General features: G+C 42.9%; 1 protein-coding gene across 1 annotated transcript; it reads right to left on the reverse strand.

Annotated features, from left to right (window-relative positions):
• Positions 1 to 1914: 1914 nt before the first annotated feature.
• LOC26534502 (ankyrin repeat domain-containing protein SOWAHB) lies at positions 1915 to 27266 on the reverse strand. The gene is made up of 4 exons (XM_015194838.3): positions 27044 to 27266; positions 26269 to 26930; positions 19485 to 19625; positions 1915 to 2364 (listed from the first exon to the last, which is right to left on the reverse strand). Exons 1-4 carry the CDS (start codon positions 27168 to 27170, stop codon positions 2161 to 2163), a joined length of 1134 nt encoding a protein of 377 aa, XP_015050324.1. The 5' UTR covers positions 27171 to 27266; the 3' UTR covers positions 1915 to 2160.
• Between the last annotated feature and the right edge of the window lie 457 nt (positions 27267 to 27723).

The following is a 27723-nucleotide window of genomic DNA, read 5'->3' on the forward strand; positions in this document are numbered from 1 at the left end:
CCGGCGCGATAAAATAAAACAAGAATTATAATGACAGCCAAAGTCTTCACAGCGTTTTTATCTGCGGCAAACAATCTAAATGATATATTAAGCGCAAAGCAAATAACGCTCTTTTTGTCGTCACCATGTCCTTTCTCTTTCTCTTGCGCCCGCCAGTTAAGTTCTCCAATTATGCGGATTATTAATTTAACTGGGTTTCCCCTCCCCTCCCGTTTCCGTACCGTAGTCCCTGCTCAATTTGGCCACTGGTCACTGGTCACTGGTCCGTGGGCCGATCGCTGGCCACTTGTCGTTTCACAAGTTGTCAAAACTTGTCATTTAACCGACAATGAGCCTTGTTTGCTTTAATCGTGGTTATTATGCGTGCGGCTGACTTAGCCGCTCCCTCGGAATTATTAATGATGCGTCCACCGCTCTGGCAGCTGCTCTTTCCTGGCCAATGACCACTGGCCACTGTCCACTGGCCACTCTCCAGTGGCCAACACTGCCGCGGGGACTACTTATTGGCATCTCCGAGAGTGTCTCTAATTAGTGCACTCAGCGAAAAGGGCAGCACTGCGAGAAATCGCTGATCTTATTTATATAAAAAAAAGTTATTTTACTCTTTACTCTTTTATCCAACTATATTAGGTTGCCAAATGTGAATCGCATTGAAAAAAATATTTTATTACACATTTTGTATGAAAAATCATAGGCAAGAATGATTAATATTTTCAACGGTAACTATGGACTTTAAACTTAACTTTAAAATTTTATTTTTATTATTACTATTTTTATATTATTTTAATATAAATCTGTTTTATATTTCTTTAAATGAAATAAAGAAATCCTACGTACGTTGGTTCAAGTTTTAAGTTGATATTGCAATAATAATAATACAAGAAATATGGATAGCAGTGTAAAAGGTTTTTTTCTAGTTAGTTGCTAGTTTTTCTAGATATTTCAAGTTTAAAATTTATTTTTTCAAAATTCCAATTAATGTTTAGAAATTTGTAGCTTAGCCTTACTGCAATGAAGTCAATTGTGAAGTGGTTTTTAAAATATTCTATTGGTGTTTTATCGAACACTAAACTATTTCTCTCAGTGCTTTCAGAATTCTGGCGCATTTTGAGCGCTGCGAACGCACTTTTGTTCGCTAAGCCAAATTAATTCGAGGCTGGATAATCCTGTTATGGCCGCATAGCTGCCATGATTTATATATCACACCGAGTGTCCGGTGGCCCGACTGTCGAATTAATTCTCACCAGACCTAATTTATTCGTAATATCCCAGTGAGCCGGCCATGCAAACGGACCCTTCCTTTAATTGGTTTTATAACAGCAGGGTGGCTCATTTGTCAATGTGGCAATCAATAAATTCGCGAACAGGTGGAAACTCATAACTGCGACTGCAGCGGCTTAGGTTCCTTATACTTTTTAAGCTTTTTTTGTTGTATGTATATTGTTTTTTTTTTTGTTTTTGGTTTCACCATCCAGTTGCACAGTAGTCGCGGCGATGAGGGTTCACTGCTGTCCAAAGGAATGACGATCCTCGTCTCCTGGCGATGCCAACGAACAGGTGATCCGCAGCACAGTGCTCTTTTGTTATTAAGTTGTTAAGCTAAATTATTGTTTTTTCCCGTTGTTTATGCATTTATTGTGTATTGTGTTTACCTCCTCGCCACTGGCGACATTTAACAGCTCGTGCATTTATACCTATTAACAAGATATCGAGCACGCGTGTGCAATAATATCTAAATGTTAACACAAATGACTACATGGTAGTAGCTAATTCAATATATGTTTATGGGTTTAGCCAATGTGAAGTATGCCCTTTTTAGCAGGGGGAATATGGTGGAATTTTTATTCATTATTAAACAAAATGATTTTATTTAGTTTAGCCAAAGTTTCCATAGTTTGTTATATTTAATTGGGACTTTGATAAAATATCTATTAATTATAAATTCTGGGACATTTTACATTGAGGCACAGAGCATTTACTAAAATATAAGTTAGCCCATAAATAAAATGTATGAATATTTGGTGTAAAAACTTGGCAGATAACCATGTTGCATTTACGCGAAAAAGAAAAGATAATTGCAAAATTTACCCCTATATCAAGTGGCAATGGGAGCGCACCCTTGTGGTTAAAATAAAATATTCTGCAGATAATGAATTTCGATTAAAACGGGTTTGCTTCCGACCAAACGAAAAGTCCTTGACGATCGCGGAAATAATGGTCGAAAAAGTAACGTGTCAATTGTTTTGTTTTATAACGTGAAAACGGTTTTGTATGCGAATTCATATGCATTAAATTGGTAGATGGAATTATGGCAATGTAAATGGTGGGAATAAAAGTTGTCAGAAAACTCACCGTTGCTGGACACTGAAATTGAAAAGAAAGAAAGGCAAATTAATATAATATATTTACTTATTTTGTAAGTTACTAATCTAATAAAAACATATTCATAAGAAAGTGGAAACCTTTGCTTGTTTATAATCGCTAAAAGTCAATGAGACAATTAAGATGTGAAGCCAGTAAGGAAGTGAATTGAGCAAAAAAACTCTGTGAAATGAAGTACATAATTGAATACGTAATGTCCGGTATGGAATCAGTTCAGGTTCGGATCGATAGCTGATTTAATTGTTTGACTAATTGAGAGATTTTTTACTGCCCCACTGGCGAACCCCCAAGATGCGGCATTATTTGCTCCATTTGGCACTCGGTTAACTTAATGACTTGATTTGCCAGACTGATGAGGTGCGGCTGATTAGCAAGCACTGGGACAGAAGTTGGAGCTGGAGCTGAAGTTGGAGCTGCAGCTGAAGCTGGGAAGCTCAGAGATCCAGAGATCCACAGACAACCGAGTACGTGCAGCAACGTGGCCAACATCCTGACCAACATCGTCTGATCGGCGACAATGACTCGCCATATATGCACTATGCACTGCGGAGTCGCAAAAAACCTTAAATTTCATGCAGAATTAATTAACCGCGGTGGCTACTAAACTACTGCACTCCACTCATTTCGTGTCGCCGCCGCCCAAGTAGCGTAGTACTTTTTGTGGCTCCATCTTCGTCTCCAGCTCCCATCTTTCGATTCCCTTCTCCTGACTTCTGACTCCCAACTCCGGATCCCCTTCTCCTGACTCCCAGTTCGATGTTTGATGACCGGGCAGACAAGGCTGGAACACACAGAAACGCTCGACCAGAGCGGTCTGGAATTTCATTGAGAAACGTGCCCTGTACGCTGAGACACCGACTAAACTGAGGTCGTGTCCCCGCCGCTTTGTCATGACCATCTCCACTTGCGAATGTTCGGGAGGTGCACTGATAAAAACAATTACCCACTTTAATCTGTGTCACTGAGAAAGAAGCGACTAACGCATAACTAGCAAATCATAAATGAATGAAAAGTGGAAAGAGTTTAGTTGAAATTAGTTTAGAGCTTAGAGAAATGATCAGAAATCTCTGTTTAGCTAAAAAGGTAACTATACAAGCCATAGCTTAAATAATATCAATTAGTATTAAAACAAAGCTTAACTAAACATAATTTCTTCTTCCCAGTTTATATATTGATCTCACTACTTAAACTAACTAATATCTGCCAAAAGAAAGTACTATAAGCTATGTTTTGACTAATAATTTGTGACTAGCATGCCTTTACTTAGAGTACAAGCAATTTAGTGGCGATTAAATCGAAAAGCTAACTTTGTTGAACTATTTTTTTTGAAGTGCACGTCTGTATGCATATGCCGGCTGCTTGTTTGCCAGCGAATCTATGTTGTGGCGCCATTAGCTGCCCCGTGTCGCAATTTAATTACAGGCTCCGTCCATCCGGGGACATCGGTGAGATTTATGCAAAGAATATGGACTAAGCATACGCATCGGGAATGTCTCTTCGGGAGCAGAGCTATAGAACCAGGAGCAGAAGCAGGAGCAGGAGCAGCAGCTGGAGTAGGAACTGGAACAGGAGTGAGAGCCAGGAGTGGGATCAGAAGCCGTATCACAGCGCTGACATCACGATGCAGTTGCATTTTCCCCCAGGGATCCGTCGCTTTTTTGATGCACAACTCAATTTGGCCGCCAGATTGGCGAGTTGATGACGCGCGCAGTTTGGCCTTAATGCAGGTTGGCCAAAAGGGCCAAAAACAGAGGGCCAAGGTGGAGTGGAGTGGCCTATTCAAAGATATTAAGACGAAAGCACTTGTTGCCATCAGCGCAGGGAGCTTCTTTAAAATCGAATCACGTCCGCCCAATTTTTGACCAACTCAAAAGGCAGTGCAAAACTCACAAAACTTGCCAAACTCGAAAGCGAAAAACGGAGAGTGAGACGGAAAGTGGACGGATCCTGGAAAATTTTAACTCCCTTGTAGGCGATTAACTTAAATGCCACTAAACTAATTTAATAGCGATTCTGAGTGCATTCGACTTGCCCCTATACGAGTATATATATCCAGCCGACTCTCTCAGTAAACTTGCACCACATTTTCGCTGTTAAACATCTTGTAGTTTCGTTGGTCCTTTGAGTCCGCGTGCCCCTCATGTCACGTACGCGATCTTTGTAAAATAAATACACTCGACGCCGGGCAGATTGCTTTTCTATATGGAATTTAATTTGCGCTGACCCAAACATGTAATAACAATGCAATTTCAAGCGCAATTTTCCATCGCCCGTTGCCCATCGGCCGCAAGTAAATCAAAGTGAGTATTTAATAAAGCGCTGGCCATTTTCCCGGTGGCATTCCTTATGTGCATGTACATTTCCATCGGCGACGACAGATGGATGCAGATGGAGATGCAGATACAACCAAGAGAGATATAGATGCAGATACAGATACAGATGCAGTTAAAAATACAGATAAAGATACAGATACAGATGCAGATACAGATAAAGATACATATACAGATACAGATATTGGCAACCGGACATGCACGTCTCGTTATGCAAAATGATGCCCCAGCAATCCGGGGCAGTTAAGCAGTAAAGTTAGCGTTTATGGTTTATGGTGCCTATGATCGGAATGGATGGCGCTTAGCGGGGGCAACCTGTTGCGACTGTTGGGGCGCCCCATGGATCTGGGCATCGTAAAGCCGGGACACACATTCGGCATGATTAATTTAAGCACTTTTACGAGGCCGCTCTTCATGGCGCTCCTGATTTATTGGCGGCCAGTGGGACGGCGCTGCTTTACGATTGGCCTCAAATCGGCTCGAATAAAATCGCCGTACGCTAAATACTCCCATTTCCATTCAATGGATATATATAGAATCCTACTCTTTGCCAATTGGTTGAGTTCTGTGCGTAGTGCTAGCTGGTGGAACTTCTAATTCCGATTTTGTTTGCCGATCGCGATGGCTGCACTCGAACATGGCCCAATGAGGAGGAGCTGGTTGGTTTGGGCCAGAGATTTCGTGTCTGGCAGCTGGCGCATGTTGCCATCAGACGCATTTACTATTTTGCATAAATCATAATGTAATCTGCATCTGGAAATGAAAACAAACCGATGCGATGCGAGGCGAACTCAAGCGAAAATGTCCAAGCGTTTATAATTAACTGCGCGGCCACAAACCGAAGACATTTGCAGGCGACATGCCGGGCCCAGTTGTCCAGTTGTCCAGCTGCCCAGTTGCCCAGTTGCAGGACTCTTCTCGGTTCTCCAGATCCAGCCAAATACTTATGCTTCCCTACACTCCACACACCATACACCACACACCACCAGCATAAGCCCGAGCCAAATCGCAAGTTCCTCAATGAAGCCTGCAGCTCCACAGCATCTGCCCAGAATTCGACAACGCCAGCAACAAGCGCAGATACTCCTACAGCCAAATCAGCCATGTGTCTGCACTGCGAGAAAAGAGGCATAGGAGTGGTTGTGGAAAACTAATTTACTACAAAATATGTCCTTTATCCCTAACTTTCAACATATAAGAATGTTAAACAAAACTTTTGCAGCTAAAAGTTCATAAATCAAACCACCAACGATTTCTCATTTTTGATTGGCACTACATACAAAATCCCTTTAATGCAAAAAAACATGTTAAAAAATTCTTAAAAAATATACATAGAATATAGAAAATTATAGAAATATATAATTACTTATTCTGCAATCATTGCCTCACCCCATTTTTATCAGTGCATATCTTTCGGCACAGGCGGTCAGCGATTCGCACCGAAGAAGAGCAGACCTCGAAGAGATGGGGGCGAGTTTGGAGTTGGGGAGTTCGAGATGCGGAGATGTGGATGAGCTGGGCAGCTTGTGAGCTGGGGGAGCTGAGGAGCTGGAGTCGCCATACGCAGGCAAATGAATAACCCTCACCTCATGCGCAATCGCAAAATCGCAAAATCTACGCAGCGCGCGGTCATCGGGCGCCTGCCAAAACTACGGAAAATAATTTATGCCCCAGTCGACGGACCGCGGCAACACATTGGCGCAACATGCTCCATGCCCCATGCCCCATGCTCCATGCTCCATACTGCGGCGGCGGCGGCGGCAAGGTAAAGTGGCAGGGGCACAGGCATATAGCAAACTGGCAACTGGGAACTGGCAACTGGCAAGCGAGATCAGCGGGTCGGATGTTAGCCGCAGCGAGGCAACGGCCAAAATTATAAATTAATGAAATTTATGCACAATAAAATTGCAAGCGAAATTATTGATGCAGTCGTTCACGCTTTAAATGCTCCCTAAATCAAAAAACGCCTCAAAAATTATTAATATGGCCGCTGAACATGCAGCCAGACAATCAGATGGCGCTAGGCAGCCGCAAAAACAAACAAAAAAAAATACACAAACTAAAACAGCAAAAAAGTATAAAAACATTAAACATTAAACAGCGCTGAATGTTTGTGGCTATGTACATTCGTACAGGCAGAAATGTACACAGGTATAAGCGCCGGATATGTTAATCGGTAAAACATGCTCCTCCTCCTGCCCATTCCTGCTCCTACTCCTCCTGCTCCTGCTCCTCCTGCTCCTGCCACCATTATCCATTATACACACCGTTTAGCCGATTTGTGGCAGGGTCTATCTTGTACTTTCCCTAGGTCTCTTTAATAAAAGTGGAAGTGCTTTAAAAACTACAAAGGATATGACGATTTCGTATAGATAAAGCGCAATAAAAAGGACATGAGTAATTACAAAATTAGGATTTATTTATATTACTCATAAACATATCATCTCCGATGTGGACACCCTGTCATTTTATTGTTCAGTCCGTCTGACTTCTATTTACAACATTTCAGTAATAATTAATATAATGATAATCAATCGACATTGTTGTGATTTCCTTTAAATGTAATAAATTGCCGGATCCCTCTTCTTAAATCATAATTAACATATTTAAAGCTACTTTTATGTTCTTCTAGAACGCACTAAAGTTCAATACAAAATCTACTCTAAACTTTGAAGATCAAAGTGTACAAATTAATGGGTATTCTAAATTGATTTTAAAAGCTGTTGCTAACGAAACGATTAATGTCCAAATAAAACAAATATATATGTATATAAGCATAACAAAGCCCTTCAGAAAGATGACACAATTATAAAAACTAAAGTGTAATATCGCATTTGCCTTCTCGGAAATCTTCAGCAGATAAATGCGCATTACAAGCATAATGTTTTCATTTTGTGGCCAAAATGTAAATTAGTTCCTCTTACTACTGACTGTCTGACTGCCAGACTTACTGATAAAATAAATTGTCAAATTACACACAACAGATAGATTTCACGCCGCATTTTAAATTTTCTTACCCATGGATTTACAGGTAAGATTTGGTTTAAGCCAAAAACAGCTTTATCTTATCGCGAGTTTTTGGTTTTGGGTTTCCTTTTTTTTTTGTGAAGCGACTAAATGGAAATACTTATTATTCCACGAACTATGGCTATGTAAATTTCGCTTCTCACATGCGTCTCCATCAGCCACCAACCCCATACCAAAAACCCAAAACCCAAAGCCTGAACCTGAAAAAAAACCCATCTCAAGGGTTCCAGCGGCACAGTGGACCCTCGGTTTCGTAACTTACGCAGAAATCTCGAAGGTCCGAGGTTCGAGGTTCGTGTTCAAGACAGGTAGCGCTCTATTGGGCCTATATCAGCGGGCTAAAAAATTAGTTCCTCAACGATGACAAATTAGACGTCATTAAGAGTGAGCGGGCCACAGTGACCTCATCTCATCCTTTCTGGGAAATCAAAAACCAACAAAAAATTAAGAAACTGCTTGAGGAACGTGCAACAAATGGGCATGGCTGGCCATCCTAGGCATTCACAGCGCGTGGAACTGTTACTCCACATTATTTATGATAATCTCGATTCTGTGGCAGGCCCAGACCTCCGACTCCAACTCCAACTCCAACTCCAGATCTCAGATCCCAGTTCCAAGTTCCCAGTTCGAGGTGAGCCAGTAGTCAGTCAGCCAGTCAGTGAGTCCGTCAGGTCATTCTTTCATTTTGGAGCCACTGGCGTTGCGCATGCGCATGCGAACATCACATCAAAACTTGGGGCACTGCGTGTGGCCCCCCAAAGACTGGATTCGTTGGATACGTTCGGTTCCTCCGATTCCTCTGGTGCCTCCCATTCCTCTGGTGCCTCCGATTCCTCTGGTTCTCAGACGCCGGCGGCCTTTACCTGTTGCCAGATTGCCAGCCACAGGCATTACGGCTCCAGATTAATGCGAAGTGACATGTTTAAGTAAAAGATCCAGAAGCTTATCCGATAATGGCCACCATATTTATTAAATGGCGTATTTAATTTGAGCCACTGAACATGGCATGCACAGTAAAAAAGTGGCGTTTGTCTTTGGGAATTTGTTGTCGTGAGGGAGAAAAGAATGTAGAAGTTGCTACTTCAGCTAACAGGAATTGTTACTAACTTGAGATTGAAACCACTGAGTTTCTGATCAAACCAATGGTAAACTTAACTTGGAAATTCTTTCCAAATTTTAGCATGTATATAAGTACGTAATAAAGATGTGTTTCGTCTTTCTGCTATTTATTAAGATTGCCATAAGTTTTGAAGGGAAGTTAATTGGAACTTGAGATAGTGATATACGACTACAAGTTTCAGTACCTTTTCCGTTCTTAAGTTAATATTATTCCTTAATCATGAATATCTGCCCACCTATTAAATAGCCTAATAAAATATCGCTTACTTCAGAAGCTTCTTCCATTCAATGTATTTATTATCTTGGTTTTAGATTGCAATCTCTTTTTTTTCGCTCAGTGTGCGACTGTCTAGGCTGCAGGCATAATTAACCCAAAAACGTGGCACCGTCCTTAATTATTCTAGGCATATAGTAAAGCCATAGCAGCAAATCGAGGGGCAAATCGCAGTTATCGGGGTAACCGGGGCACCTCAAAGGACCCAACACAGGCTCACGAGGAAGCAGGGACTTTGGGGCTCCTGCTCAGACGACACGATTACCCTTAAATAGGCCCCACAATAATCATTTGTTTCGGGGCCCCAACAATGCGCTATCGATAGCGGGGCAACGCAGAAGCCACCAGAGTGGCCCAGCACCACTGAACCAGCGAACCACCAAGCTCATGACCAAGTCGCCACCAGGCCACCACCGTCGACGACCTGCTCTTCTTCTACCTCTGGCCTTGTCGTTTCCGCTGCTGATTTTTAAAGGTTGCTGCTGCTGAGGTTGCTGCAACTTGTGCTGCCAACTTCTGGTTGCGAGTTGCCAGTTGCCAGCTTTTTTTTGAGACAACACGAAGATTAGCATGCGTGACTAACAGAATTTTGTTATTCGCGGCCGAGACTCCGCTCCTTTGGCTCCTTTGCTCCCTTTTGCGAGTCGTGCTGCAAGCGGGCAACGTCCACGACTCCACCATCGTAATCGTTTGTTAATTTTGCTAATTAATTATTGAATTCTCGATAAGCGGCCATTGAGTAATTGGCGAATGCTTAATGAAGCAGCCGCGATTAACGCCAGCTGCCGTGATTAGCTGCAGCTGAGTAAGAAGGTACTTTATGAACTCTGAATTTAAGCAAAGAGAAGCTACTTAAATCTTTGATATTAATGAGTGTGATTTGGAGATGGAAAATCAGCGTTTTCTTCAAGGTTTTCAGTACTAACTGGCTTTAAATACCAAGATCGTATTAGATCGTATATAATATTTGTATGAAGCTTCAATGCAATAAAACATTTTTTCTACGAAGTTTATTCTTTCTATAAACTTTTTTTGAATTATACCAAAAATTCCTAATTACATTTAGTTAATTGATTTTACAATGGTTTTCAGCGTACAATTTCCGTTGCAAGTTCTTTGCATAGCTGGTCAAGAGTTTTGCCTTTTCGATTTTATTTATATTTTTTGGCTTTTTGGGCAGCATAACCTTTTTCTGTTTGACAAGCAATTGCACTCAGCCCAAAAATGTAGCACCACAGCTTTTATTTCTCCAGCAGAGGTTTATTCCTGGCGGAGATGGCTTCTCAGCCTGTGCGATCGCGACCCGCTGCATGTCTCTTATTCTTTTAATTTTTTTTTTGCTTTTTTTTCTTTGTAAGACCCCAACTCTGGGTTGAAGTCGCAAAGTCCAGGCTCCAGTCGCATCGTCCTCATCATCAGCTCCATCTGCATTCGTCCCGTTCGCACAAAGTTTAGTTTCGTAATTTATGATGTCGCTATCGCAGCATCAGTCCAAGGATTTTAGGTAACGTGCGAACCCCAAGAACTCCAGTATGAGCAGGAGGATGATGGTGACGACGATGAGGATGAGGCTGAAGATGAGGCTGAGGATGAGGTTGCCCCTGGAAGGCGCAGGCAAAACTATTATCAGAAGTTTTATGTAAATTTTTAAGCATGTTGCCTGCTGCTCCGCCAGCCTAACATCGGAAATCTTGGGTTGGCAGCAGCAGCGGCAACTGCCACAAGTTGCGAAATGTAATCTTTTGTCATCATGTTTGACAGCAACGGTTGTCGTCCTACGCATCCAGCACACCTGCCTGGGTTCCCTCATTAATTATGCACAAGTCCCTGTGCCATTCAGCACCCTTTCTTCCTCTGTGAGAAGGAAACCAATTTCATCTGTTTCAAACTATTATATAATTGTGGAGGATTGGTTGAGCGAGGGAAATGGTGACTCTGTCAATGGGCCACAAACTGCTCTTTAAAGCTAGTTTCAGTGGCTGCTTTGCAAGTTCCAGCTCATTACGACGTGAGAAATATAACTTCATTTAACGATACCCCCGATAATTACAAATCATTTGTACTTTTTCAATTCATTTGACGCGTTCCAGCCCAGCGAATTAATTACTTTTTGGCCACAGTCGTGGACTAGGCCCAGTTCCTTCGGCAGAAACCAAGGAGCCAGGGGTCGTTGAAAGGATGGGGGCTATAAATAATTGTTTATTTTGTTATCTCCCAGAAGTAGCTAAATAAAAAAAGGAGTAAATAAACAAACGGGCAAAACCAATATGGGCGTACCGATGGGCGGTCAGCGATTTCTGTACTGCGTTTACACTAACACGGCGAACGGCGAGTGCGGAGTCAATTTGAAAAATCGATTAAATTCGAATAAATGTTGGCGAATGGGCTTAGTCGGATTTAAAAACTCATAACAACCAGGCAACACCTCCTTTTGTCCGAGGTGTATACGGAACAATGTGTGGGGTAACCAGCTTCTCCAGCCCGCTGGCAATTTTCCTCCTTTTATTTTTGTTGTTTAGGTTTGGTTTGGTTTGGTTTGGTTTGGTTCTCAGTGTGCAGTATTATTCATATTCATTTTGCACAATTTATGAGCAGGCTGAGCCTTCTGCGTATTCGCTGGCATACGTATTGACAAATTTGCAGGGCCCCACTGCCACCGCCGCTGACAGGCATCCGGATTGCGAATGGGATTGGGATTCGGAATGGGAATGGGATTGGGAGTGGGCCAGACTAAGTATCTGCGCTTGGGGATCGCCTTTGGCCATTGGGGAATCGGGGAATCAGGGAATCGGAGGATCGGAAATCGGTAGCTGGCGCTAGTACATGGAACGGTGGCACTGGCTGCGACAGGAACACGGATTCTCCCAAGGCGAAAGCTAATCAATATACATACGTTCGCCTGGCTGGGATCGGCGTTGATTGCTTTGCCGAGGTGCTCACACACTGGCCGATATGGATGCACTGGCAAAAAAAAGCGAATAACAAAACCACATATATAGAAATGGCACTCAAAAGAAACAACATTTTCAAATCAAGTCCACAGAAAGGTGTTTGGGTTAAATAATATCCTTATTATTCCTTGGATTTTAAAGTAGTAGTAGTTCTTCTTCAACATGCAAATCAATGTTGTTTTGAATATCAAACTCGCCATTTATTCGCCCGGTGCACTGGTTAACGATATAATCCCTGAGATACTGCTGATTTATTTTCCGAGTGTAGAGATAATCGCACACACGCTATTCCGCCGGTTCATGCCATTAAACGTGACAAGTTGCATGTCCAAATAAAGCAGCAATGACCTCCATCAAACCGATATCGCAAATCGACTGACCGACCGGCTATGGGACCATCAAAAAAAAAAAACTTAAAAAAAAAAACAAAAAACGGGGCGTAATAATCAAAAGGATCGTGTTTAATAAAATGCAAAGCGTTCGGCGATCGCCTTCTACTGCCTTCTCGGGCGATTGTAATCAGTTCAGATCGCTTGGCCAAAAGGAAACAATGGTCATTCGGCAGCCAGTCGTCAATCAGGAATGAAGAATCAGAAATCAGGAATCGAGAATCAGGAATCAAGAATCAGGAATCAAGAGTCGAGTATCAAGAATGAGGAGTCAGGAATCCATCTTCGTCAGCCAGGCGAGGCGATTGTCTGCCGGACTTCTTGGTGGTTAACATGGCGCCTGAGTTTGTCGTTTTGGGAATTGTCAGCGGATCATCAGTCGGGATGATCATCAGATCGTCAATGACTTTGACGCTCTCCACTCCTTTGTCTGCCACATCCATTGTTTCTCTTTTTTTTATACTTTATTTAACTTCCTTTTTTTTTTTTACCTGGCGACGGCGGCAACTGCGGCAAATGGATGTCCGTGGCCGGCTCATGAAATGTCAATCAAGTCATAGAAATCGCATTGCTGATTGACTATGCGAAAGTAGGTGCTCCTCGTGAAGGAGCTCAGAGGATCCAGGATGGATCGAGTTTGGGTCCACTCCAAAACAATTCAATTGAGGCAGCAAATAAATCACGTAGAACGGACTCAATGATCGTGGACCAGAGCTTTGTTTTTGGTTTTGGTTTATTTTTTCTTTTGGTTTTTTAGAGCTGTGACAGATCTCTGGTGGGTTCTGTGGCAGGAGGCAAAAAAACAAAAAAAAATGCACACGGCTACAGGCTCCTGAGATTCTGTTTTTTGTGCCTTTTTGGTTTGTTTTTTTTTCTTTTAGAAGTTCGCCACAGCAGAACTTCGTTTTGGGGGCTTTCGTAGTAGTTATCTGGGAAGTTTTTCGAATGTCGCTAATTTGACGACTGCACGATTGCATCAAGAGGATGCTCGCCGGTCGAGCAGAGGACGTCTCTTCAGTCTGGACGAACTCCCGCCGATGCATTTACAGATAAGCTCAATTTCGTTTTTGCTGACACTTTACCGGCGACCCAAGGAGCGGAGATCGGTGAACGGAGAACGGAGATCGGCGAATGGTGAACGGAGCATTGCCGGGATTCACGTTTTCGAGACATGTCGCCGATTTCTTCGGATGGCACAAAAATAAGAAATTCCACTCCCAGTCCAGTCCCAGTCACGGAGCTAAACACGCTAAAAGACCTCTTCTTCCTTTGGGCCCTGGCAACTCCTTAATGGTCATAACCGTTCACTCGCTGCCTTTGAATTATACATCGCATTGGTCATAACCGAGTGTATATCCTTTGGTGGCCAAATCACTGCCTCCTACATTGGCAAGTAAGTTGCACTTAATTTCGACTGTTTCTGTGTGCAAAGGGTATGGGCAATTCGACTTGGCTGAATGACGAAATTACCAACGCAGCCGGCAGTAATTGTGAATGACAATAATTGTGGAGACAATCGGCAGTTCGGAACCGTGTAGAGGTGATTTTGGCCACATTCTGCCCAGGAGACATCCGTTGGAACGTGCAAGATGTTGGCGCCAACAGCGCCACCCAATAATGCCAGTGAGATAATAATAAAGACGAATTCCACTGGCGAATGGGGAATGGTCCGAATGCTCCGGATGCAATCGCCACTTGGCATGGGATGACAGTTAAAGAGCGCTTTCGAGTGGACAGTTACACATGTGCGCCGTGGCACCAAGTGGTTTGTAATCCCACTAGCTATTTCTTATAGTAGAAATCATTTAATCATTTAACCTATCAAGATATTCTGTAAAGAGTACTTCAATTTGAATGGCAAGCTAGTGAAGTTACTAATAGCAAAGCATGTAATCGCAGCAACCTAATCGCACAACCCACACAGGAACCAAGCCAAGTGAAAGCTCATGACCCAAATCTGGAAGCGACTTCAAAGACCATCTACAACGACAATTAAATGCGGTTTTATGTCCGAGTACATCACCTCCAGCAGTGCGGAGTGATGGCCGGATGACATGACCGCCACTGCCACTTGGCGGTGCCACTAGTAGTGCTCTTTCCCAGAAGGGAAATCCTTTCGCATGTCAACTGCTAGTATTTCCAGCACTTCGTTGTGAACTCTAAACTGCAGAGTAACTAAATATAAAGCAACCGTTCGGGGGAATATTTTGATGACATTTATGCGTTATCCACGTCCAACGGCGGCACAGAGCTCTAATTAAATTTAATAGCCGCGCAGCGACATAAAATTGAGCCACCAACGTGGCAGACATCGTAAACACATTTGATTTGATTTCTGGAAAGGCTTCAGACTTCAGGCTTCATTCATTTGACGTTTTCGCCGGTGTTTTTGTTGATTGAATTGTCACCTCGATTTAATGACGCCCAGGGAAAGTATCTTTCACACAAGCCGCCGTTTGATGTCATCCCACCCGGAATCGGGATTTTTGGAATGGGCCAATCATATGGCACTTGGCCAAAGGCGCCACCAATGCCGCTGACACACATAGACACCACTATTATGTGCTGGAGGGGATCCAGAAGTCTGAGTGCGCCGCAGGGACTGTCAAAGGTGTCAGACGTTTTATTGCCTTGCGGACGACCTGTTGAAAAGTTCATGGTCACGATGTGTGGAGTGTTCCGAGTGGCAGGCGGACTTTGAAGATGCTCCTCAGATCTTGGGCACTTGGCACTTGATGGCACTTCATGCGTTTTGCACCGGTATTATTCAATTAAAAAATGACATCAAAATGGTTATAAAAATATCAAAATGTGTAACAAAGCTATTTATAGTTAAGCTCCTTGTTGCTCTTTCGAAATATAATTCATTTATAAGCTTATGAAGTTTTGTATTGGTTTTTTTTCCATATAGAAAAAGGTGTAATAGTAAAAAGAGATACTTGTATTTAGAAAAACCATTTGTTTGCCCATTTTATTGCCCAAAATGCCAGTACGTATTTTAATGCCCAAACACATTATGGCGGCACACAGAGAGCGGTGGCCAGCGATTGCGATTGCCAGCAATGTAGTCGTACTCAACTCAAATATGGGCTTGTCCAGCCGCTTGAGTTTGTTTGTATCCCAAGTTTAATTAAATTTCTGGCATACGACATCAGCAATCAAGCACTGGCAACATGGCATCGGCATCGGCATCGGCCATTGCCATTGGACTCGGCACAGTCACCATTGCCGCATGGAACACCATGGGTTAGATGCACAGTCATGGACATGACTCTGTGTAAACGGACATGCACATTTGAATTCGGTTAAATAGTCCACCTGGGCATGCCATCCGCATCCACATCCACAAGTCCACAACTCCACAAGTCCACATCGTCCATCGCAGAGCCAATCCAGAGTGCCTAATGTCGTCGGTTTGGAATGGCATGGGCTGATGGAATGCCCTTGTCCGGGCATGGAAACCACATGGCTGGATGTATCAGTATGTGCATATTCAAAACGCCAGTCGCTGCTAATATGTAGTAGCGGCTTATAAAATGTTACAAGTTTTGTATTAATTAAAAACTTCGGCTCGTGTGTGTACTTTTACCAAGTTATATATATTCTGTTTTTTTTTTTCTTTGCTTTTTCATTTTGTACTCCGCTCCTTTGCCCACTCAGGTTTTCCTCTATATAAATACACACATGTGGGCTCTGGGCTTTGGTCTATTGTTCGCAGTCCACCCGATTTTGGTAGGGCGATGGGACCGCCCCAAAATAGACAAGCATGCACCGTTTTGCAATTTCAGCTTGTCCACGTTGCCGGTGGTGGTGCCGTGATGTTGCCGCTGTACTGTTGGGTCTCGCCTCCACTCCCGAACTCCTCCGCCGCATCCCCTCCAGTTGGCCAACCATGCATCCATGCCGTAAGCCAGCCAGTCCGTTTGTCCGTCCGTTCGTCCGTTTGTCCGTCCGTTTGGCCGTCCATCCATCAACGTGTTTGACCTAGCCGGCAATTCGGTTTGACATGCGGGTAAATTGAATTTTCCTTGTTTCGCATTTGTTTCGAGTTGTTTCTTTTTTGATTTTGCCCCGTTGTACGAATTACTTATTCAAATTAAAAATATTTTTTTTGTTTTCTTTTTTTTTTGCCGTTTTTTACACCCTGCCGCCGGATGACTGGGTGAATTTTTAGTTGGAGTTTCTCCACGAAATTCTCGCCCATTTATTTACATACGCGTACATATGTAAATGGTCAGTGGCATGTGAGTCCCCCGGACTTTGTACATAATCCTGTTAGCATACAAGTGTAACTGAATCCATCTGCATAACTTTGGGCCACCCGAACGATTTCACTTAGAATTTAATTTAGCTGGTTAAAGCCATAAAATTGAAAAGTAATTGTTTTTTTGAATTTCAAAACATATAAACTTTTCAATATGAAATCAAATATTTTTTTTTGCACGTAGTGACGAAACGCACTACGAAAGTGTGGAAAGTTGAGTACTATAAAAACACAAAAAATGCAAAATCTGCTTTGATGCTCTTATCACAACGAATAATATACCAATGTATCGCAGAAATTCATTTTTAAGTAATAATAGTCGGTAATTTAATCTTTTCATAGTGCTCATTAGAGAATATCTTTATCTAAAAGTGCAGCGATTATCCGCACGTGAACATTTAAAAAGCCACAAGATACAACCGCTTTTTCGGCCATTCACATTCATCTTCACCAGAATGAGCAAAACGAGCAGCCAGGAGGAACTCGAGGCATTAGGTTAAGTGGCAATCGCGGTCTGATTTATGGCTATTTCCGTCTCGTTGCGATTTCAGTGATTCAAGGAATTGGAAGCGCCGCAAATGAGCTGCCAGTTGGCAGTTGCTCATCCACAAGGCCTCCGGGGTGCTGGTGGCTCACACATTAATTGATTGCACTTATGGCCCCCAAGATTCAAGAATCAAGATTCAAGATTTGCATGTATGTACATATGCGATTGCGAATGCGTATGCAGAGTGCGGAATTCATTATTTCCGGGAACAGTGCATTTGTACGGCAATTAGTCCGCTTGCGAACATAATATACCACGCCTTCGCCATCTCCAACGCCTTTGCCATCGCCTTTGCCATCGCAGCAGAGAGACGTAAACCCAGGGGCCCATGTTCCACTGCGGACGACATAAATCATCTTGCAACGGGGCCGACGCCCCAGTATCATCATCAGTGCTGGATATATATGGCTATATGTGGGACATAAATACCCGGGGACGTACAAAACTCCGAAAAACGCTGTCTAATTGAGAGGCACCACCACACCAGAGGCAGCCAGCGACGAACACGGCCAGCAAATCTGGCATATCGCATATTGAGTTCTCACACTGAGCCCGCTCGAGAATCCCCCAATCCTCCTGCCCCTGCCCTTTCCCATTCTCAGTCCAATTCCAATCCGAATCTGGAGATGTCGCGAGCGGAGCCATATTTCCATGTCTCATTTGCGGCGACCCCTCGAGAATTGGAGCTCGATCTTTTCCCCAATTTTTTGAGGTTTTTGAGTGGGGTCACACGCACGTCATAAATAAGTGTAAGAAACTGGTCTAGGGGTGATGGACCAGGGAATACCCGGTAATGAATGCCAGATATTAAAACCATTAAGTGAAAGTGTTGGCTAGTACACCCAATTGTTAAACTGCACAAAATAATGCTAATTATCTAATATGTATAGCTTAGAAGGAGCTAGGTATGTACATAAGTTCATAGATTTCCAGATTTTATACACCCACTAAAAATAGTCTAGTTATCAGAAATGAAGCCCTTGTTTTTTATTATTTATGATACTTTAAAACCAAATTTCTCCATCGCCATAAGTTAGGAGAAAATTCATTCAGACATGGTGTCAAAACATTTTTGATTACCAACAATTAACAATTTCTAAAAGAAGCCCAGGTAATAATTTTTAAAATCCCCCTAAAACTTGATAAATACGAATAAATCAAAAGTTATCTAAAAAATAAAGAACTATATTAATTACTTTTAAGTTTTAAGATTGAACAAGCTCAATATAAATATAGAAGCTAATAAATAAAGGTAAAATATGATGCATTTAAGCACATATTTCTAAGTAATAATGTTATAGTCATAATTTGTTTATTTGATTAGGCAATCCCATAAGTGAATAATACAACAAGTAAACTTTTTGATATGGATTCCCTCAGCCTTTCCTTGCTAATTTGGTTAACTTTTAACGTTGAGTAATGAGAAAAGATCTTTCTTATAAAACCTCGTTCCTGCCAATTTGATGTTCTATGTCCTTGTATATATCTTTTATCCCTTTGCTGGCAATTAGACATTGCAAATTGCATTCCGGAAAACAGGAGTGCGAAAAAATGCGATCGTATCTGGCGCCTGGAGATCTTCAAGTCCGCTCCTCATCCGCGATCTCTGCGAGATGATCACTCGTCAGTTGTTACCCAATGCCAGGCCATATATCTACGCCTATGTCTACGCACATATCTATGTCTATATCTATGTCTACATCTGTGTCTATATCTCTGTCTATATCTATGGCCGATCGCAGTCGTGCTCACGCCCACTTCTTAACATGCGCTACAAGTGCTAAAAATGCTGAAAACATATTTCACAATTAATTGTCGCCCGGCGACTGCCGTTGTTGTTGCTTATTTAATTTATTTTTTTGTTGTTTTTGTTCAGCTCGCTATGCGACAACCGCCCCCCGCGGATGCCACGCCCCTTCTTTGTGGCCGGTCCCTCAGTTGTCGTTATTATATTTCTCCTCGCATTTTTAAGTGTTGTTCGACATGGCAAAAACAACGCGTTGCTGCTTAATTTGTCGTAATTAATGCTTATGAATAGTTTGTACTTGTCGCATTTGTTAGAGTAACGTGGGTGGAAAGTGGCTAGAAGGTGGCTTAAAAGTTGCTAAAAGGTGGCTTAAAAGGTGGATAAAAGCTGGCTTAAAAGGTGGCTTGAAAGGTGGCTAAAAAGTGGCAGAGGAATCTAAGAGAGTGTGACTTACCTGCAGCTTAACCAGTTCCGGATACTCGCTGGCCATCTTGGCCAGCTCCTGGTAATTAGCCTTCGCCATCGAGACGATCCACTCCTTTGCCTTGGGATGCGCCAGTGTAACCTCCGGTGAATCCTTCTCCTCGATTAATTGCTGCAAGGGAGTGGAGGAGAAGAGCAGAAGGTGCGCCCGGAGGGGCATAAATTAATTATGCATGTTTCTGCCACTTTGTCTACGACTTGGCGGGGGCGGGGTCGGGGGGCGTGGGCGGAGGCGTTGTACCACTGCTAACAAAATAAAACAAAAAATCGAAAAGCAAAAAAAAACCAAAACGAAAATGAAAAACATCGGCACGAAGCGGGAATAAAACATAGAAAGCCCATTGAGAGCATTAACGCCAACACAGTCGTCGCCTCCCGGAATATACGATTCTAATTTACCCACTCGCACACACGGCCAACATTGCCCCACAATCCCAGTGTGTGGCATCCACTGGATATGGCATATGGGCACATGGGATATGGGATATGGGGCATGGAGCGGGTGGCTTTCGAGCAGGAGGTGCACTTTCAAAAATATCTAGTTTTTCCTAATTAGATCGAGCACGAAGAGGCGCACTAATCGAAGCCAGAAGGGAAACGCTGTTACGCGTTAAAAATGTAGCAAAAATAATGACGCATTTATTCCAATGACAGAACTTACTATAGTACTGCTATATGTTAATCAAAAATCAGCAATTTGATTTAAATATGTTTTATGTCATTAAGATAAAGAAGGATATTCCAGCCGATGTAACTAGCAACCAATCTCTTTAAACTTAGATACATTTGTATTTATAAGTATACCTAATTCATATTACTTGATTTGAAACTCTTACTAGAAACTCCAATTGAAGAAGTGAAATTGAAGTTACTACTTTCAAGGAGGATTTCCATATCTGCTCAGCCCATTTTTCCGAGTGTCAAGATGGGATGCCATTGAGATGGGGGTTGGGGATGGAATTGGGATGTGTGTTGTTGCGAGGGTGTAAAAGCTGGATGGTAATTATGCTCACGCATTCGACGGCGCCATCGCCATGTTCCTCCACTAATTATGAAGGTAATAATTTTTATTTATTAGGCGCGTGCTTAAGGCAGAAAGTGCGCTGGGTGTTTGGGTTCTTCTTTTTGAGCATCTCATCTCCCTCTCGAAAAGAAAGTAGTAGATGTTTTTTCGGTTCGGTGATTTACAGAGTTTTTTACTTGCTCGGTGGCGGCGGCGGTGGAAAGACACACACCCGCAAAAGTCGGGTGCGCTGATAATGAGCCCTCTAATGATTTCCGAGGGGTTGGGGTTTCCGCGGCTGCAGGAGCAGTGAATGCTTACCAAACACACACATGTGCCAGCGACAATAAGAATGGAAGCAGCCGACATGTGTGCCTCATATTTACGAGCGCACAACACATTTTCGGCAACTAATTATCCATTCGCGTAATGTTCGCGGGCCGTACAAGCTGTGCAATCCCCGGAATCCCCGGTAACTCCGGAATACCCAGAATACGCAGAATACCCGCTTCCAACTTTCACCTGAACAACAGCACCCACTCCATGCCACTGGGCCTCTATTATCCTGGCCCATCGTAACATAGCTAATAAATACAACGACATTTGAATGCCGCATTTGGCCGCAGGATGCGCAAAACGCGTGCCAGGACCTCCGTCATCCCCTGCACTCTATTTACACGCCACTTGACTCCTGGAGAGCTCACGTTTTTCCAATTACGGACGCCTGTTTTTCCGTCCGCTTTCCCAGGTAAGCGAAGGGCAGTCGCCATTTGCAAAAGCCATTCTAGATATCGAAATTACGGACGAACTGGAACAAGGATTCAGATGCGGGATTCGGATGCGAGATTCGGGATTCGGGCATTTGAGCGAGCGAGGCGACAGGCGTAACAGGAACAGAAACAGCAGCCGAACATCATAAAACAGTACAAACATTGAGACGCAGGCCCTCTGGCCAAGTGGCCATGTCAATGCTAAACAAAAGGGCCCAACCCGGAACAGAACCCCACCATTCGACAGAACCCACCGAACCGAACTTAACCGAACTGAAACGCCCACCACACTTGGGAAAAACAATATGATGGCCAATTACGGAGGTAGTAGGTAAATATGAAGTACTACTACATAAATATTCATGGTTTGGCAACATTAATCTCGATTGGTATTGTATTTAAATCAACGATATTTAATATAAAGATGATATGCAACATCATTGCTGTAGGAAGTCTAATAATTTCCAAAGTGAATAAAGGTTTCAATATAGAACAGAAAAATCATAGTAACTAATGTTAGTTTTTAGAAACAATGTCATTACTTTTGGGGTATTGCTACGTCTTTCATTTATTTTATTTCTAATAAAACAAACATAAATTCTTTAAAACTAATGATGTACATTTCTCCGACTGCAAGCAGCCATCCTAAAGGATCCCCCATTTTAATGGTGTGTTGCTTTTTTATGGCTTTGGAAGGAGACAACAAAAAAATAGAGTAGAGAAAAGGCCAAAACCCAGAGCAACTCGGACTGGAACTCCAGCTCGAACTCCAACTTTGAAGCCGGGACTTGGGGACTTGGGGGTTGCCCTGGTCTATCGTACAGTGCTGGCCACCCAATCGCTTGTTTGTTGGCCAGTTTTCTTATGTCCCGTGTCCCTTTATGCCCGATATTATATCACACAGCTGGCCGTTGTCCTTTGCCAGGATGTGGCCATGGCCATGCGCCCAGGATACAGGCAGTGTGGTAGCCAGGACGAGAGGATACGATATGGAACTGGGGGTCTGGGCCATGTCCCTTCAGTGTTTACGTTTGGCCCGGCGAGTCTTACCTTTGCACCGATGCCACAAAATGGTCGTGTTTCCATTGCCAGGATACGGACTACGGACTACGGACTACAGGCTACGGGGAGGGATTCAACTCCGTCCGTTTTTTGTCCGTTTTTGTCCAGGGGAGTGGCTGTGTCTGTGGCTGAGTGACTGGGACTGGGTCTGGGACTGGGACTGGAACTTGGGCGGCGAACGGGTGGGTATTGTTGCTGTTGTAAATTTAACCGCTTCGGGACACAGTCCGTTGTTGTTTAACAGCAATAACAACTTTTGGTTTGTTTCCTTACATTTTTAATTGGGTCCTTTGTGGCTGGCATGACCGTGATGAGAATAGCTTTGCCTAACTAATTTCTATTGCTGCTTATTGGCTATGTTAACATGTTTCACCAACTTGTTCCATGCAAAGGGTTCGTTTCGCCGCCCGCCCCTCGTCCCAGCCACGCCCCCCGATCCCGGGGCATCCGACCCCGACCCCGCCCACTGCCCCCATTCCGCATTTCAATGTGGGTCGCCTGGCAGTTTTATATGCACTCTGGGACTCCGGAGGAGCCCTCCTATTTTTAATAAGAATATATATGCGGTCTGTTTGATGCTGCAGGCGGACTTTTGGGCGAGGAACTTTGCTTTCGGACAATATTTGCGATGCCAAAGGGACTTAAATTAGATTCACAGAACATCAGCAGAGTTTGCATTAGTTTTAGTTTGATGGTTAAAAGCGAAAAAGGTGTTTGCTTCATGAAGCTTTAGCTGGATTTGCAATTTTAATTACTATTTTGGGCAAAATGTATTTCTTTAAGTTATTGATTGATTTGATAAAGATTTCGATTAGCGATTTCTGCAAAAATTCTGCGAATTTCGAACATATCTCTTTCAGTTAACAACACGATGCCTACTTTTAGATTTGAAGGCTTAGCTGGAATTCATGATAACTTTACCCTTGAACCGAAAAGTTTATGTAGTTTCCCGTTAGCCTTCTAAAATTTCATCAATCAAAAGCAAACACTCCAGCTACAGTACTACTATCAATATTAGTTATTTAAACAAAAACAAAAAAAATGAAAAACCCATTTTAAATCCGCTTGTTGTTTTGGGGCGTAAATTAATCAATCCTCTGCCATCGCACAACGGTGCTGAGTGAGCGTACAAAATGCAAAATCATCGGGCTAATTAAAAACGATCGAAACGAATTTAATTGATCAGCTAGCCGAGGCTCCTCCGAATCCCATGGTTACAGTTGCAACGCCAAAAATTTCACGGTACATCATGATGGATCTACTTCACTTTACTACACTTTAATCCATTGGCTCCCCACTTTTTCAATCCCACGAATTCCATGAACTAGAATGCCGCCTTTAAAACTCCTGGGGAACATGATGATGATGAGCCACTTTCTTTTCGTCTAGCGATGATTAGTTAGTTTCTCTGATGAATAATAGGGAAAACGGGCATCCATCAAACCTATCCCAATATTGTTTACAACTGAATTTTAATAATTGCGTGAAGACGGTTGGCGCCATCAGAAATGCTGGTGTGCGTATGTGTCTTGTTAGCGAATCAATTTGTTAACAAGCTGTAAGCGCTTAAAACGCCACAGATACTTTCTTTATTCTCAGTGGTCCAAATAGCAGCTATCAACCCGATCCGTATCAAGTGAATGATAGCCCTTCTTTTTACCGAACTCATGTTGCAGACAAATTAATAATGACTTGCGAAATAATAGACGGAATTTGCCTAAGCCAAGCAATTCAAGTGAATTCATTCATTCAAATGAAGTATTTATATTCTGTATGTTTTTTAATAGTGATTGTCTTTCAACGAAATTTAGACAACTTTGTTTCCATGAAATGTGTATATTTTTCAAGAGCCAATGCCAGTAAAAATCCCCCTTTTGCTTACATTTAATATAGACTTAATTTGGATATTTTTAATTTGGCTGCTTTAAAAGTGGGCTGCGTAAATCCGGAAACATGAAATACGTGAGAAATTCAAAGTTGCGGCAACGTTGATGCTTTGAAACAGATTTCCAATATAAGGACTCCATGTCCGAGTGTCTGTACAAATAGGCACTTAAGTTCGCTTCCCGATGTTTTAGTGGGTATTTTATAGCATCTGACGTGCCGTTGACAATCTCACTTTGATGTACATCCACTGCTGCGGAGCATCTTGCTCTAAACACGATACAATAGATACAATATCTCACTCCACAGATATGGAATACGGATGCGGATGGGGATGGGACCATCCGTCTCGCAGACAGATTCCAGATTCGGATGATTTATGCACTGGGGATATTCGTTTTCAACTCTAAATTGCGTGATTGACAGGTCTAAGTGGATGACAGTTGTTTGACAACTCGGCCCAATTGCACTACTATAGCTTGTAACATTAACTAAGGAACGATTTTTCCGTAACGCTTGACAAATTCCACTGCCACATGCTCCCCGAGATTGATATTTCTAAATTAGAGACTCGAAATGGACACGCTACAAATTATGTATGTATGTGGAGTGGATTTTGTTGAAGTGCTAAAGGTTTCTATCTCCCATTTACTTCAGTTGGGATATGAACTATGTTAAAAGACTTTCGGTATTCGAAAAGATGCAGCTTAGTCCCTCAATTGTAATGGAATACATGATTAAAATAGAAATAAATAATATTCCATGAGCTTAAATTCAAACATTTAGATGCACTATTAAAAATTGCATCTCATTGCACATTTTTCTGAGTGTTTGCATACCATTTGCTGGCCGCAAAAATTCTCACGTAACTCATACTTGGCATGTCCTCGATGTATTTGTACACATAATAGGCTTTTGGGGCATCAAGGAAAATAAAGAAATGAAAAGGCGCGGGGGAAAAGAGCTTGCAAAGTGTCGTCATGGCCAGTTGATGGAACAAAGTTACTAAACACATCGGACTCGGGCGGGAATCGAATTCGGAATCGGAGTACATGTGTCCGCACATGTACGTACACATGTCGGGCATCAGCTCGCCAGTTCTCCAGCTCTCCTGCTCTCCAGTTCGCCAGCTCTTGAATGCGCGGCTACAAAAGCCGGGACAGAAAAAGTGGACAGGAAGGCGGCGGCAAACGGAACGATGCAGGCGCATGTAGTTTTATGAGACTTACATTTATATTGTCCACTAATAAAATTAATGGATTTATTCAATTCGGCCTGTGCTGGTGGCAATTCGTGACATGGCTCTGGGAACTGACAGACAGTTGGGTGACCGACCGACCAACCGACCGGCTTAGTTCGAGCCAGTCACTCTGCCATTCTGCCCATCTAGCTGTCCGCCAGCAGTTCCACTTGAGGTGGCCCAATGCCTGGGACAGCCACTGATGCATTGACAATAATTGCTCGGGGTTTCCAGGGCCAGCAGATTTAATCTGACCCTGATTTGTAGCGGAATATCAGCCAGTTCTTTGTTGCCATTCCGTCATATGCTGTGATGGGAAAGCTACTACTGCTTTCAATCACATTCTACAGTGTATATACGCTAAGAACTACTTCAGGTTGTCTAACTAAAACTCTTATCACTAAGCGAAGAATTCGGTATGAATAATAGGAGTCGTTCCTCTTTGGCTTAAACAAAGGCAGTGAGTGGTAGATACAATCCACGATGGAGTGAAAAATAGCTGGGTAAGTGGAATTACGTCTTCAGACATTTCTACCCGCCACAGTGGACACTTCTATAAAAACATTCATAGCTCTGTGCTAATTAATCACAACTAAGCCGTGCAAAAAACGTCGCATATTTGAATTCTCTTGGAGCGAATCTTCCCACTGACGCACAGGAAGTGGAACGAATTGGGGCAGAGCTGGGAGGGAAAGCCCCTAAAAACACCCGCACCCGAGACGAACCCTTTCCATTGCCCATTACCCGCATGATGGCTAATGCCGCGGTTAACCGGAACCGGTTCTAAGGCACTCACCTTCTCTGGCTTCTTCTTGGCTGGCGGCGATATGATTTTAGCCTCTTCTTCGGACGCCATCCGGTTGAATTTGCGCGTGGCCTCCTTCACGCTGATGGGATTCTCGGCCGCATCGCCCTCGGCGGAGGCAGCAGTGGGATCAGCCATCTCCGGCTTTTCGATGGAAGTGCTGGACGCCGAGGAGGCTTCTGAGGAGAAGGAGAAACGAGGTATGTTCTCCTTGTTCTCGATCACATCGATGGAATTCGATCGAGAGGATTTCTCCCGCTTCTCCTGCTGATCCAGATCCTCAGACTTGACCGATGGCTGCCGCTCCAAACGGGCGGGCTCAATGCGCTTTATGGCCGCCGTGAATTCGTCCACGCACTCCTGGTAGTTCTCCTGATGCTCCTTGGCCATGGAAACCGCTGGCGGGGAGGTGACCATGGGAGGGGGTTTATATGGCGGTGGCTGCCGCATGGGCGAGTCAAAGTTCAGGGATGCGCCGCCGGGACTCGAGGGCTCCGGAATACTGGATGCGGCGGCCACCGCGCGCTCCACAACCTCGTCCGTGGGGCATTCGTTCACGTATTTCTTGCGCAATATCAGAAACTTCTGATTGTTCTCGTTCTTAATCGTGGACAGCAGTGTGACATAGGTCTTGAATCGCTTGCGAGCCTCATCTGCAATTAATCATGGGAACATCCAATTCATAACCAAGTCTCCATGGGGTTTTCTTGGCCATTCAACAGGTCCCAAAATCCGAAATCCAAAAAGACAAACACAAATGACTCACTTTGCGACTGCGGGTGAGTTAGGAATTTCTTGAAGTGCTTCACCAAGGCGTGATTGGTCACCTTGCACTCGTTGGCCAACATGTAATTGCGGATCTCCGCAATGGATAGCTCCTTCGGCAGCTCCATTGCACTTGGAACCTCACTTTAAAACACTTTTAAACACGAAATAAATAAAAAAACACAACAAACAAAAACATTCGACCAGGGCACTGTGCGCACTGCGATTGTTGCATCCCTCATGCTTCGTGGAAAAAAGCTCGCTGATTTCGCTGCATGACAGAAGGCTGGCTGTCGGGTAACTCGCAAATTGGAAAGATTTTTCGAATCTTTATTATTTTTTATAAAAATAAATGCTGAACTCTAGTACGTTATAACAGGGAAAGCATTTTTAGGTTATTTTAACTTTATATTATCTAATATAAGCAAATTGATGAATTTTGATATCGATTAAGGTAAATAACCAATAAAATTGATGCAGTTGTTATATTTCGAATGATAAACTTTTTTTTATTTAAGAACATTTAAAGTGCGATTTTAATGTTGTTTTTTATGATATATGCATAAAATATAATAATAGAAAGAAGTAGTGAAATATAAGAAATTGTATTATTCTATTATTCTCTTCAATATTTCAAGCAGTTGGATATATTAAAAAACGTTGTTTCACATAGAAAATTAC

The sequence above is a fragment of the Drosophila yakuba genome, chromosome 3L (genome assembly GCF_016746365.2).
Source record: "Drosophila yakuba strain Tai18E2 chromosome 3L, Prin_Dyak_Tai18E2_2.1, whole genome shotgun sequence".
NCBI lineage: Eukaryota > Metazoa > Arthropoda > Insecta > Diptera > Drosophilidae > Drosophila > Drosophila yakuba.